General features: G+C 39.0%; 1 protein-coding gene across 2 annotated transcripts in view; it reads left to right on the forward strand.

Annotated features, from left to right (window-relative positions):
• The window catches only part of rabgap1l (RAB GTPase activating protein 1 like), a 186,531-nt gene that overhangs the window by 100,353 nt on the left and 71,074 nt on the right, over nucleotides 1-15,104 (forward strand). For both annotated transcript variants that reach the window (XM_062979417.1, XM_008108932.3), the window contains exons 16-17: nucleotides 1,786-1,929; nucleotides 8,751-8,792. In XM_062979417.1, the coding sequence (XP_062835487.1) occupies nucleotides 1,786-1,929; nucleotides 8,751-8,792 (186 nt within the window). The remainder of the gene's footprint in view (nucleotides 1-1,785; nucleotides 1,930-8,750; nucleotides 8,793-15,104) is intronic.

The following is a 15,104-nucleotide window of genomic DNA, read 5'->3' on the forward strand; positions in this document are numbered from 1 at the left end:
ATTGAAGTGGATTTATTCATAGATGCACTCCAAGGGTTCCTTTTCCATTTCTGAAAACTTTGGTGTTCTAACACCTTTGTTTTTAAAGAAGGGATTTTAAGAATGCAGCAACTGTAATGGTCAAATTACAAAATGTACTTTTACTGCTGAGCATTACATTTAGCAACAAATACTTTTTTTTGGTTTGAGGATTTTGAAAATTGAGGTGCGCATTACATTTGAAGGCATATTAGATTCAAATAAATATGGCATTTCTTGCCTTCTCTCAAAATACTGCAGCTTGAATGTTTATTTCATATTTCATCAGTATCAATAGGACATGATAGAAACATTGAAAGCAATTATTTGATACGCTGTCATTAATTACACTGTGGTGGGAGGAGGGCTACAATTTCAAGGTACTTCGTTATGTTCCTTTTTGATTCTATTTGTAATTAAGTTGAGTGAGCATTAGACCCCTTTCACACAGCTGAATAAAATCCCAGGTTCTTCTTTGAAGTGGAATATATGGCAGTGTGGAATCAGATAACTCAGTACAAAGCAGATATTGTGGGATTTTCTTCCTTGATATTCTGGGTTATATGGCTGTGTGGAAGGGCTCTTATTCTCAATTGATAGAAATTCCATCTTTTACAGAAAGATAGTCTATGTAAGTGGTTTGAACTGATAAAGAAAAAGAGAATACTGTACTTACTTTTCTCTTAACGGATTGGAAAATTTTGATAACAATTGTCAAACTGAGCTTTTTTTAAATCAGGGGTACACAGCTTGCAGTCTCCCTCCACAAAGCACATCCTACCACTATCACCAAACAAGTTTACTGCTTTGATGCAGGTATAGGGAAGGTTAGGAGGGAAAAGTTCCATCTTTTCCATGGGGACTTGGAAATGAGGATCAAGACTGAAGTGATACGATGGTGGTGGTAGTGAAGCTTCAACAATCCTAAACTGCTTTCTTTATTCCAATTATTTTGTGCACTGGGATAAGTGTTAGGGTAACATCTACTGCACCTACCCCAGTATAATCTACACAAAGTTAATTATTTAAAAATGTATTTACTAGAGAGATTATTAAACAGAATTTAATAAATGAATTAGCAAAACATTTCAGCTTGCTTTCTCAAGTTGCATTAAACAAAAAGCCCATAATCAATGTAAGAATGTTGACAACATAAGGTTTTAAACCGCTCGCCTGGATGCAGCTCATTTTTTGGGGGGGAAGGGGAGGAAAAATGTTTTGCTAATTCATTTATTAAGTTCTCCTTGGTAACCTGTCTAATAAATACAATATTTCTTCATTTCTGAACTGCAGCTTTTCCCTATGTAAACATCTCTACAAATGGGGCGTGTAATAGAATTGCAGATGTGTCTTACGTATTTTTGTTGTTGGTGGTACTGAAATTAGGGTGCGTTTTGCAATCAGTGATGTATTATAGTTGAAGAAATACAGTATATATATTTAGTAATTAACTCGGTGTGTTTGTGTGAATGTGTGTGTGTTAATTATACTGGGATGGGTGCAGCAGAGATTCTAATCTTGATCCAATTCTAGTGCTTGCTTATCACTTTAATCACATATAAACTCTCATGTGCATTTGTGTCTGGGTGTTTGTGCCTCTACTGTGCTCATGTGTGTTTCACCTTTCACCAACAATGATGTGGTACTCAAAACGTTTGCACCACTCATGAAAAATATGAAAATTGAACATTATAGACAGGAATGTTTTTTATTAACACCTCATAGACAGTAATTTGCTCTTTCTTTCTCTTCCACTGTCTACTCTAGGAGCAATTGCCTGATCTGTATAATCATTTCTTGGAACAGAACCTGGAGGCTCATATGTACGCATCTCAGTGGTTTCTTACCCTCTTCACCGCCAAGTTCCCTCTCTGCATGGTCTTCCACATAATTGATTTACTCCTTTGTGAGGTACAATAAAATCACCTTCCATTTGACAAAGCATGTTATCTTCGATTTGATCCTACGCAATGAAGATGAATTGGCTAGTGTGTGGAAATAAGAGAATCGCTGGTTGGGCATTACCATGTTTTCTTAGGATTTGATAATGGGGAAAGGAGGTCAAACATAAACACATTTTCTGGAATTTAATAAAGCTAATTTTAGAACGATTAGAAAACTGCTGACAGGAAACAGAGAGAAGGCAACTGCTTAACTCCATAGAATCCCAGAGTTGGACGGAACCACAAGAGTTATCCAGTTCAACTTCCTGCTATTCATACAATAAAAGCACTCCTGATGGATGACCATCCGGCCTCTGCTTAGAAACCTTCAAAGAAGGAAATTCCACCACACTCATAAGCAGCTAATTCCACTGCTAATTCCACCACACTCATAAGCAGCTAATTCCACTGCTTACTGCCTGGAAGTTCTTCATGTTTATGTTGTAATCTTGTTTTCTAAAATTTGAATCTATTGTTCTGTGTTCAAGTCTCTAGAACAGTGGCACATAACTTGTGGTCCTCCAGCTGTTTGGGACTCCAACTCCCAGAAGCCCTAGCCAGATTGTCCAATGGTCAGGAATTCTGAAGCTTGCCCCCTTCTCAATGTGACATCCTTTCAGATATCTAAGCATGGCTGTCATGTCCCTCTCAGCCTTCTTTTATTCAAGCCAAACAGACCCAGCTCCCTCAGTCGTTTCTCATAGGACATGGCTTTTGATCATTTTGGATACCCTTCTCTGGACTTATGTTTCGTTTCTGGTTCTACTCAGACTCCTAGAGTCCTTTCACTTGGCCTGTTTTCAAACAAGGTGTCACCTGTCCTTTTTTGTGCATTTAATTTTTTCTGCCTAAGTATGGTACCATACCTTTGCTCTGTTGAAATTCATTTTATTGGTTTTGGCATAGCTATCTAAACAGTTACAGTAATTTTGGGTCCTGATTCTGTCCTTTGGAGTATGAGCTATCTCTCATCTGCAAATTTGATAAGCATGCCTTCTATTCCATCATCTAGTGTTCCCAACCTGTGGGTCCCAAGGTATTTTGGCATACAACTTCCGGAAATCCCAGCCAGTTTACCAGCTGTTAGGATTTCTGGGGGTTGAAGGCCAAAACATCTGGGGACCCACAGGCTGAGAACCACTTATCTAAGTCAGTGATAAAGATATTGACTAGCACTGGGCCCAGGACAGAAGCCTTTGGCACCCCACTGGTCACTTCTCTCCAGGATCAAGAGGACCCATTGGTAAACACACTTTGGGTTTCACCAGTTAACCAATTCATAATCTCCTTAACAATAGCATTGTCTAGCCTTCTTTGCTTCAGTCTTTTCACAAAATTAAAATAGTGTTCTAACTGATGAAATGAAAATAAAGTATGAAGTAAGGGAACTACAGCCCAAAATAGGAAAGGAGCTAGTAAAAGAAAACATAGCTACTCTAAAGAAATTCAGGACTCTAGGACTGAATGAACATCATCCTAGAGTATTGTACTAAAGGAGTATACAGATATAATCTCAGAGCCCACTGAGAATTTTTAGAGAACAAGAGAGACCCCGGTAAATTGGATGAGGGCAAATGTTGTTCCCATCTTCAAAAAAGATTGCAAAAAAGACAAGACCTAATCAGCATGATGCAATTTCGGGAGAGTTTCCAGAACATATAGTTAGTCTGCACACTTAAAAACTAATTCTGTTATTACTAAGGGGAAGCATGGATTTTTCATAAACAGGTTGGGTGGGATACAGTTATAAACTTGGTAGATCAGGAGTACTTGTGGATGTGATATGTCTTGATTTAAGTAAGGCTTTTGACAAGATCACCAATTATTTTCTTACAGACAAACTGATGAACTATGGTCCAGACAAAATGTTACAGTTAAGGGGATCTGTCATTAGTTGACCATTTTGAGCCTAAATGGTGTTCACCAATGGCTCTTCTTCATCCTGAAGAGAAATTACTAGTTCTTTTTTCTGGCCCCCATGCTATTCAACATCTTTATAAATGAGTGATGAAATAGGGGATATGCTTATGATATTTGCAAATGGCACCAAATTTATGGGGGTGGAAAGTACAGAAAAGGAACAGATTCAAAATCACCTTGACAGATTGGAGAGCTGGGCCAAAACTAACAAAGTGAATTTCGACAGGAATAAATGAGCTGTCAAAATTTAAGACACAATTAAAGACCTGTCTCTTCTGGCAGACCTACGCAGTGAATTTTAAACTATGGATTTTAAATGTACATTCTATTAGTATCGCATTTTAATCTTTGTACTATGGTATGTATTAAAATATGTGTATTTAATGGTATTGTATTTTACATGGGTATTTTAACTGTGTTGTACCCTGCCTTAAACAGAGAGGTAAGATGGGAAGCAATTAAAATTAACAACAGCAGCAACAACAACAACAAAAACAATAATAATTGTAAGGCACTACATCAAGGCAGAGAAAAAGAAATGTACAGATACATGGTGGATGTTACCTAGCTTGAAAGTATACATGTGAAAGTGATCTAGGAGTCTTAGGCCCCTTCCATACTTCCCTATATCTGGCAGTAAGGACTCATATAATCCAGTTTAAAGCAGATCATCTGGGATAAGATCCTGGGATATATGGCAGTGTAGAAGGGGTCTTAGTAGACCACAAGCTGAACATCAGTCAACCGTGTGTGTTGTGCAGTGTTGAACTGCATTAACAGGAGCATTGGGTCTCTATTAAGGGAAGTGCAACTAAAGCAGAATAGACTACAACTGAAATACTGTGTCCAGTTTTGGGCATCACAGCTTAAGAACAATACCAACAACATGAAATGCATCCAGAAAAGACAAAATGATAAAATATCTGGAAACTTAACTTTATCAAGAAGAAGGACTTAGAGATCTGGTTATGTTTACCTTGGAGAAGAGAAGACTGAGAGATAAAATGATGGCAGCTGTTGAACATCTGAAGGGATATAATGTAGAAAATGTAGCAAGTTTCTTTTATTGTTCCAGAAACTAGAATGCAAATCTATCTATCTATCTATCTATCTATCTATCTATCTATCTATCTATCTATCTATAAATGTAATGTTCGGTTTTACTATGGAGTAAACAACAAAACCACTGAACCCAATCACACCAAATTTGGCCACAAAAGACATAGTCATCCAATGTCTTTCAAACAAAAAAACCTAGAAAAATAAAGTCCAAATTAGAAGATGTGGAAAAGCCGTTTTCTCTTTGGCTGCCGATCAGAAGGATAGGCCCCACCCCCTTCAGGCCCCACCTCCTTCGTTTCCTAGCAACCCACTCAGCCACAATGGCGACAGGCAGAGTTAGGCCTCACTTAAGCCTTTTTCACACAACCTATAAAATACAGATTATCTGATTTGAACTCGATGATATGACATTGTAGACTCAAGGCCCTTTCACACAGCTGTATAACCCAGAATGCCAAGGCAGATATAATCCACAGTATCTGCTTTGAACTGGGTTATCTTGAGTCCACACTGACATATAATCCAGTTCAGTGTGGATTTTATATAGCTGTGTAGAAGGGGCCTCATATAATCCAGTTCTAAGCAGATAATATAAGATTATAAATATAATATATAATAATTACTGTGGTATAATAATACAGAACAATATAATCTCTAAAACCAGGACAGTAAATAAAGAGTAACACTCTGAAAATGGGAATTCTAGACAGGAAACAATCAGGGCCAGCTAACACCTCCCACCAAAGGATTCCCCCAGGCAGGAAACCGCCAGGCTTTGAAGCTGCAAGGCCATTAAATGCTAATCAAGGTGACTAATTGCAGCATTCATACTTGCCTCACCAAGACTATTAATTGCTAGTCAATCTGGCCAACCAAGGATTCCGCAAGGTAGAAAGCAGCCAGGCTTGCAAGCAGCAAGGCTATTCAGTACTGTTCATCTTGGCCAACCAAGATTTCCCCTAGAGAGAAAACCCCCAGGCTTTGAAGCCATGAGGTTACTCCGTCCCATTCAACCTGGCCAATGAAGGATGCCCCTATGTAGAAAGCAGCCAGACTTTTAAGCTGCAAGACTATTCAGTGCAATTCAATCTGGCCAAACAATGATTCCCCTACAAAGGAAGTAGCCAGCCTTCAAAGCAGCTCTTTGATTGAGGGTGCCAGGCATTGAAGCTGCAATGCTATTCAGTGCAATTCAATCAGACCAACGAAGGATTAACCTTGGTAGAAGGTGGCCAGACTTTGAAGCAGCGATACTACTCTGTACTATTGAAGCTGACCAACCAAAGATCCCCTGGGTAGCAAGCAGCCAAGCTTTGAAGCAGTGAGGCTATTCATTGCAATTCTAGCAGCCCAAAAACCCATTCCCCTAGAACGCAAGTGCCCACCCTTCCAAGCAGCAAGTCTATTCCATTGCATTCCAGCTCACCAAACAAGGATTCCCATAAAAAGAAAATAGCCAGGCTTTGAGGCTGCAAGGCTATTCACTGCTATTCCACTTGGCCAACAAAGCATTCCCATAAGCCACAGCAATGCGTGGCTGGGCACAGCTAGTGAATTTATAAGAAAAGAAATTGCACTTAAACATTAAAAAAACACAATACTTATTGTAAGAACTGGTTGACAGTGAAATAAATAAAGTGCTGGGGGGGGGTGGGGGTGTAATGGACTGCCATGGAGGATGAGAATGAGCTATTTTCATTCTGCAGAGGTCTTTAAACAGGTTGAATAGGCATCGTTTAGGGGTGCTTGTATATTTCTGAATGGCAGGAGTTGGTTGAGATGATCTTTGTGGTCCCTTCTAACTCATAAGATTCTATGATTCAATGAGGTGTCATGACTTTTTTTCCATGAGTGGAAAAAGCTCTGATATTATGAAATGTGGAAGACACTAGGAAAAAAAGAGCTATTACAGCTGAATTTATTCAATGTAAGAAGCTATAAGACGAGCAGCGATGTTGACAGGGTTCTTGAAGGTCTCATTCATGGGATCACTGGCAATTGAAGCCAATTTTACAGCAAATAAAAATAACAAAGCAAACTGTGATTAATGTGAATGGGCTGTGTATATATGAGATACCATCAAGCTATTGTTTAGTTTGTCAGACCGACCTTTTCTCATTTAATAACCGTATAAACACCAACTTCCTAATGTGTCAGATTGGTTGCAGTTGCATACTGAGCTGAAATGAGTTTCATTACAGTTCTAGTTCTGACCTCTAGTGGATGAAATGCAGTTTTCAAATAATATAATTATTAAGGATTATAATTATATATAATGTGCCTTCAACAACACATTAATTATGGCCTTGTCAAAAGGTGATCTATTTTTATGCCTCTTTAGCATGTTTGGTTTTTACAAAATCAGACTGCAGCCATTGCTATTTGCAATTTACTAGGGCTGATGCTAAACAAAAGTTAGTATTAAGTGCAAGAGCATCAGGCTCCCATGCTTACTTCTCCTATTTCACACTGCATTGATGAGCTTTGAATCACAGAATTAGAGTGATCATTTGTGGTTCTGTTTTCAGAGCAACTTATTATTTGTATAAAGCCGCCCTGAGTCCCCTGTTGGGTGAGAAGGGCGGGATATAAATGTTGTAATAAATAAATAAATAAATAAAGTATACAAATTATGATTAGCCACTACCTTCAATATCTATCTTGTGATTATGGTTTGTGAGAGGCAGAGAGCTGTGAATATAAGAACTTGTGACTGGTCAGGAATGGTTTAGCTATGGTTTAGGGTTACTTCTTTATTGAGTTACTGTATCTTGTGTCCCTCTTGTATTTGGACACATACTAACTTTCTGTTCAATGTTAATACAGTACTTCTAACTCAAAATTGTTGTTCTTTTAAATCAGCATGCATAATTTTTGAATTGTGAGCACATGTTTTCCCTTAACTCTTGGTGTAATGTACCATTCCTAAATCTAGTTTACAAGTTCTAAATGTTATAATAAGGCTGGTTGATACAAGTAACAGATGAAGTAATAAGTTTGCTCCTAGACAATGGAATTTAAAAGAATAAGAGGTGTCATTAAATTGTTTTTCATCTGTCTGGAGCATTGTAAAACATTTTTGTCCTTGTTCCCTAGTTTTACATGGGGTAAGCATACCTTAAGAGGTAATTCTACATTTGCTTATTCACATCAACGAGTAACCGTAATTTTTTCTTTTATTAAGCCACAATGAGTTCACAAATAATCCTCCTATAGTTGCAGTAAAGTTGTGCCTTGATGTGTGCCTCTTTAAGAATGCTTGATATGTGCTCTTTATTTGTTTTTAATTTTTCTTTTTGCAAAAACCCACCTAGGAATTATTGTATGCACCAATATGGTTTTCCTTGTAGAGAAATATTGAGCCACAAGACCCTCTGCTATGAGTTTGAAGTAATGACACCTCAGAAGAGTTTGACAACTTGATTTGTAGATTGAATTAACAAAGACCCCTTCTACATTGCCATATAAAATCCAGATTATTACATGGCAGTGTAGACTCATATAATCCAGTTCAAAGCAGATAATGTGGATTATTTGCTTTGATAATCTGGATTATATGGCAGTGTAGAAGGGTACTGTTCCTATATCCCAGGATCTGATCCCAGATTATCGGCTTATCCCAAATTATCTGGCAGTGGAGACTCATATAATCAAGTTTAAAGCAGATAATCTGGGATCATATACAGTGTAGAAGAGGCCTAAGTCTGGGTTCAGGGAAAGTTTTTATTTCTCATGATAGAACTAATAGTAATCTTTATTTAAAGGAATACTAGAAAAGCAAGATTTAATATCTTTTTCTCTCTTTAGGGTCTGAATATAATTTTTAACGTGGCTCTGGCTCTCCTAAAGGTAAGGTTTAAGTGTTTATGTGTTATTTCAGTTGTAATGTTGTTCTCACGAACCCCAGCACATAACTCTAAAAGGTTATTTGCTCAAGAAATCTTTACTAATCTACACTAACCTTTATTTTGTTAATTACTATCAAGTCAATTTCAATTTATCGTGACCTTATGACTCAGGAATCTCAAAGTCATGCTGTCATCAACAATCCTTCTATAGATTTAGGGCTGTGAATTCCTTGACTGAATCTATCCGTAAGTTTTCCTCTTTTCCTACTGCCTTCTATTTTGCCAGGCATTATTGTCTTATCTAGTGAATCATGTCTCCTCATTATATATAACAGTCTCAGTTTAGTCATTTTGGCTTCATTTGCTTTAGGACCCATGTTTTTGTTATTTTAGAAGTTTAGCATATTTGTAGAACTCTTCAGTATCAATAATAAATAAGTTGCACTTCTTCCTATTAGTTTTCTTCACTGTCCAGCTTTCACAGCCATACATAGAATTGTGAAACACAATGGCATTTTATTCAATGAGATATCTTTACACTTAAGAATCTTATCTGGTTCCTTCATAGCCGCTCTTTCAAGTCCTAGTCTTCTGATTTCTCCTTTTTGATTAATGACTAAACCAAGGTAGAGGAAATTTTGAACTCTTTCATTGCCTCCATCATCTACTTTAATGTTATGTAAATTAGCATTATTTTGTTTGCAAATTTTTAACTTGCACTTTCTTTCTTTACTTTCTTCAGTAATCAGTTTGAGCCTTAGGGTTTTTTTTTCCTGTTAGTAGTTTGGTGTCATCCAAATACCTTATGAATGTTATTCCCTCTAATTTTTATGATTCCTGACTCCAAATTGAATCCTGCTTTACATAAGAATATCCAGCATACAAATAATCAGAAAGGGTGATAAAATACGGACTTGCCAGACCCCATTGCCGAGAGGAATGCATTCCGTTCCTCTGCATTTTGTTCTTTTGGAGCCTCTTGTTCTGAGTACAGCTTGTGTCAGAGTATTGTAGCGCAGCAGTAGTAGTATGAAAAGCAATGGAGCGCAGAATGAAGCGACACTTCGAGACGTCAGTAAAAGCAATATACAAACTTTACTGAATGAAGCAGTAAACAGACTCTTGCAGACGACAAACAAGCACAGGACTGATCTGTTCTCCAACAGATCTCAAACTCGATTCGAACGCAAGACAGACTGAACTGATGCAATAGATATGCACATACTCTTGTGTCTGGATCCTCCCTAGTTCCAGCCACACACCAAGGTCATCATAGCTCATGAGTGATTAACTCTTTACACACTATTACACTCTCTGGATGATGCAATCTGACTGCAATACAAGCATGGCACAAATTACATTTAAACACTTTCATTACACAAATCTCACATTGACAATTTCCCCCTCTTTAAATGTAATTTTCCGTCCTCTTAAATATATACATCACCTAAACACATATGGATCAACTTATTGTACATTCATTACATTCAATTGTTTTCATTTTGAATGTCTTATAACATTGTTCTTTAAACTAGGCAATCATATTCGGTCTTTGTACAGTTGTCTCTTACAACACTCCATATATGCAGGGAACATCTCATGACTTTACAAACTATTATACATAAACACAAATCTCTTCTGTAGATACATTCTGTAACGAAGTGTGATTTTTTATTTACAGATGCCATGTTTAACTATGTTTTAAAAAGGGTTAATATTTCAGTTATTCTGCACCATGAGTTGGTTACCATAGAGAAGGGGGCGAGCCAACTGGGTTAGCTGAAGAGAGAGCAGAATTTGGAGGGAAACTCAGTCAGTCTGTGGTCAGAGAACCATAGGGAAGGTTAGTTTTTAGAGTCGGTGCCCATATGAGGTACCGGGAGACTCATTCTGGTTGAGGGATCAGGGTGGCTCAAATGTTTGATTTTTGAGTCAATTTTAAAATAAGTTTGGTGACTTATTTTAAGGTAGTCTGTTTCCAGATAAGGAACAGATAGGCTGTGTTTGTAATTCACAGGGTGACTGCAGGTTTAGGCAGTGGAGAAAGAAGTGACCTTTTAGCAAGTTTGGAACACCTCAATATAGTTTTGCAACTGTTCAGTAATGTGCCTCAAACAAGAAGAGAAGTTATTGTAACCATTAAGCTTGTGCCTGAATAAACTTGTTGTTGTTCTCTCAAACATCTCAGTCTGTGTCATACACACACACATCAAGAATAAACAAGAAGAAAGAAGAAAAATAAAAGTCTCCTCTCTAAGTAGTTAGTGGCTACGTATTCCTATAGTGGTGGCGAGAATTGATGATCCCTTTTGTAATTTGGTGGCAGCATTATAAAACCTCTATAATTTGGTGGCAGCTTTTAAATAAAAACATCTTTAATAACTGGTGGCAGCGGATATAGTTATATATATAATATAATTAATTAATAAAAACAACCCCCACATCTCCACACATTCCTTCAAGATCTGGCTGCTACACTTTATTAATAACACAATTCCATTTCACAGATTTCGTATTCACCATTATCAGTGTAGTCATTTCCAATAGGGGATTTGTGGAACTTCTTTGGATTAGACCGATAAGGTACAAGAGCACATTTTATTATTATTTTCTTTCCTACACTTACATGTCTTGAATGTACATCTTCTCTTACCTCCTGTTTTACTTGCTTAGGTGTTACATTACTTTTCAGTGTCCTATTATTTGCCTTCTTCTGTGTACTCAAACTCATGTTTCTTAGGCATACTCAATGTGTTCTTTTCTGATGTAATTTTCTTAGGTGTTACAGTCTCAGATTTAACTAAATGCTGTTTCTCACTTTCATCACTAGATGTCTCTCTCCTCTCCCCACTCAAAACAATGTCTCTAGCTTTCTGGAAACCGTGCAATTGTTCTGTATTAGAGTGAATTTCTTTCCAATCTTTAGGTCTTTCAAAATAAGCAATTCTAGATAGCTTAACTGTCTTGGGTGTATCTAAGAACTTGTAAGATATTTTGTTGTATCCAATGATCGTCATTTCCCTATGTCTTTGCTTCTTTTGGGTTCCTTCTTTTGCTGAAATCAGCACATTAGCTTTTTATTATTTATTTATTATTTTATTTATTACAATATTTATATCCTGCCCTTCTCACCCAACAGGGGACTCAGGGCGGCTTACAATAAAACGCATATATAAAAACTATACAGTGCAATATAAATCAGTTAAAAATTATTAACTTACATCAGTATTCATAAAACATATTATAAAATACAGGTAGGCGTGTTCAGTTAAAAAAAAAACTGGGTCTGTCGATTTTCAGCGTACATGATAATAATTAACGCTGCCAATTATTATTCAAAAGCCTGGCCCCATAACCAAGTATTAACCTTCCTACGGAAGGATAGGAAGGAGGGAGCCTGCCTGACTTCAGTGGTGAGGGTGTTCCATAGGCGGGGAGCCACTACTGAAAAAGCCCTGTCTCTCGTCCCCACCAGCCGCACCTTTGAGGCTGACGGGACCGTGAGCAGGGCCTCATCTGATGATCTTAAGCTTCGAGGTGGATCGTAGCGGGAGACACGTTCAGACAGATAAGCTGGGCCAGAACCGTTTAGAGCTTTATAGGTTAAAGCCAGCACCTTGAATTGTGCTCGGTAGCTAATCGGCAGCCAGTGGAGCTGGCGTAACAGAGGAGTAGTACGCTCCCTGAAGGCCTCTCCAGTTATTAACCTGGCAGCCTCCTGTTGGACTAATTGAAGCTTCCAAACAGTCTTCAAAGACAGCCTCACGTAGAGTGCGTTGCAGTAGTCTAAACGGGATGTAACGAGAGTCCGGCTTCCCAAAGTACCGTCGCAGCTGGCGCACAAGTTTTAACTGTGTGAAGGCTCCCCTAGCCACCGCTGAGACCTGGGGCTCCAGGCTCAACGATGAGTCTAGGCTCACCCCCAGACTGCGCACCTGCGCCTTCAGGGGGAGTGTGACCCCATCCAGCACAGGCTGTAACCCTATACCCTGTTCGGCCTTCCGACTGACCAGGAGGACCTCTGTCTTGTCTGGATTCAATTTCAATTTGTTGGCCCTCATCCAGTCTGACACAGCGACCAATCACTGGTTCAGGACCTGAACAGCCTCCTTAGTGACAGGAGTGACAGAGCTGGACATCATCTGCGTACAGATGACACCTCACCCCGAAACTCCGGATGATCTCTCCCAGCGGCTTCATGTAGATGTTAAACACCATGGGAGACAATACAGAGCCCTGCGGGACCCCACAAGTCAATGGTTGTGGGGCCGAGCAGGCTTCCCCCAATGACACCATCTGGGACCGACCTTCCAGGAATGAGTGGAGCCACTGCAGAACAGTACCTCCAAGTCCCATTCCCGCGAGGCGTCCCAGAAGGATACCGTGATCGACGGTATCGAAGGCCGCTGAGAGGTCCAGCATAACCAGCAGGGACACACTCCCCCTGTCCAGTTCCCGGCGAAGATCATCAACTAAGGCGACCAAGGCTGTCTCGGTACCATGCCCCGGCCTGAAGCCAGACTGCGCCAGATCCAGAAAATCAGTGTCAACCAAGAATCCCTGGAGCTGCGAGGCAACCACATGTTCCAGGACCTTGCCCAAGGTCCTGGAACATGGGCAAATATTCTTAGGAATTTGTAATTTGGAACATAATTGTACACTTTCCGAAATGGAATATCTTGTACACACTCATCCCATAACCTGTTTGTTAGGTAATTGCAAGTATGTAGTACTTCAGGCCAATAATTGTTGGAAATATGGCTATCTTTGGACATACATGTTTTCATTTCACTCAGGACTTGCACTCTCTTCTCTGCAATCCCTTTCTCGCCTTTAAATTGCCCAATTTCGACACAGTCAATGTTTTTAGATCTCAATAGTTTCTTGAACTCATTACTACAAACTTCTCACCTTTGTTAATTATTAGTGTATCCAATTTCTTTCCATATACATTTTCAACCAAACTCAGCCAATTAGACAATTTTCCAGTTGCTTCAGATACATCCTTGAAGAAATATACATATCGAAACCTGCTCAGTCTTTCTACAAACAACATCATGTATTTAGACCCACCAGCACTTTCCTCATAAGGCCCTTCAATGTGAACATGTGCCTTTTCAAACAAATTAGTTGCTTTTATCTTTGACCTTTTGTAAAACTTCATAGGTACCTTTTTCACTTCTTTACATATGGCACAATCTAGGTCATAAGAACATGACTCCATTTTATACTCAGGACACAGATCAATAGTCTTCTTCAGAATCTCCATGTTTGCATGACCCGTGACATGGTGGAACAAGTGTAAACAACGATCATGTTGTATCTGACCTCCTACACACATGATTTCAACATTTTCATCATCAATGCTATTCACTTTGTCGAACATTTCATACATTTTGTTTTGTTTCACTCCTTTACTCCGGTTGCTCCTGACACGAGAAAAAAAAAACTCCTTTACCCATTAATTTTCCTTCTCTATCATGGACATAACAGTAGATTCCTCTGAAAGTTACTTTATACTGGTGGTCGGTCAAGGTGGCTACACTCAGCAGGTTAGATTTCATTTGGGGTACATACAGAACTCTTTCCCAGTACACTTTTAGACATGGAATATAACAAGTACCAAATTGAAAGAACAGCTTAAATGACCCATCAGCCAATGTGACCGTCGCTCCCTCTGTTGACTGCACGTCCCTCAGATAAGAGAGATTGTTGGTAATATGGTGAGTTGCACCTGAATCAAGCACCCACTTGTTACTCTGGCCACTATCCACATCTTCGTTTGCTGCCATCATTACTCTAGGCCCAGAGAAGTTGGTACATTCACCTCTATGGCCTCTTCCCCTGTTGAAGCCCCTGGTATGGCGTCTTCTGGTCTGTTGATTCTTTCCTTGGCAATCCCTGGCTAGATGCCCTGGTTTGTTGCAAGTGAAACACCTCCTCGTAGCCGACACACGAACATCTGTAAACACGGGCTCCTTCCTTGGCTTCGTCTGTGGTGACTCCCCCTCGTTCCTGCAGTCTCCGGTCGATTCTCTTTCGAAAAAATGCCTGTCCTCCCCTTAAACAAGAATAAGACCCCAAATCTCCTTGATGTAATATAGCTTCTGGTGGACCAAAATGTTGGCTGTGCACTTGCAGTCCTTCGGGATATCTGAGGCACTCAAAATGGGCCTTATGCCTATGCCATGTGAAAATGGGTATGCGGGTAATCCAGAACCAATAATTTTTTTCTTTTAGAATTATTATAGATACATGGAAACATGATTAACTTTAAAATGCTAAAAGTATTTTGTCATGTCAATGGGTTTGA

Source organism: Anolis carolinensis, chromosome 4 (genome assembly GCF_035594765.1).
Source record: "Anolis carolinensis isolate JA03-04 chromosome 4, rAnoCar3.1.pri, whole genome shotgun sequence".
NCBI lineage: Eukaryota > Metazoa > Chordata > Lepidosauria > Squamata > Dactyloidae > Anolis > Anolis carolinensis.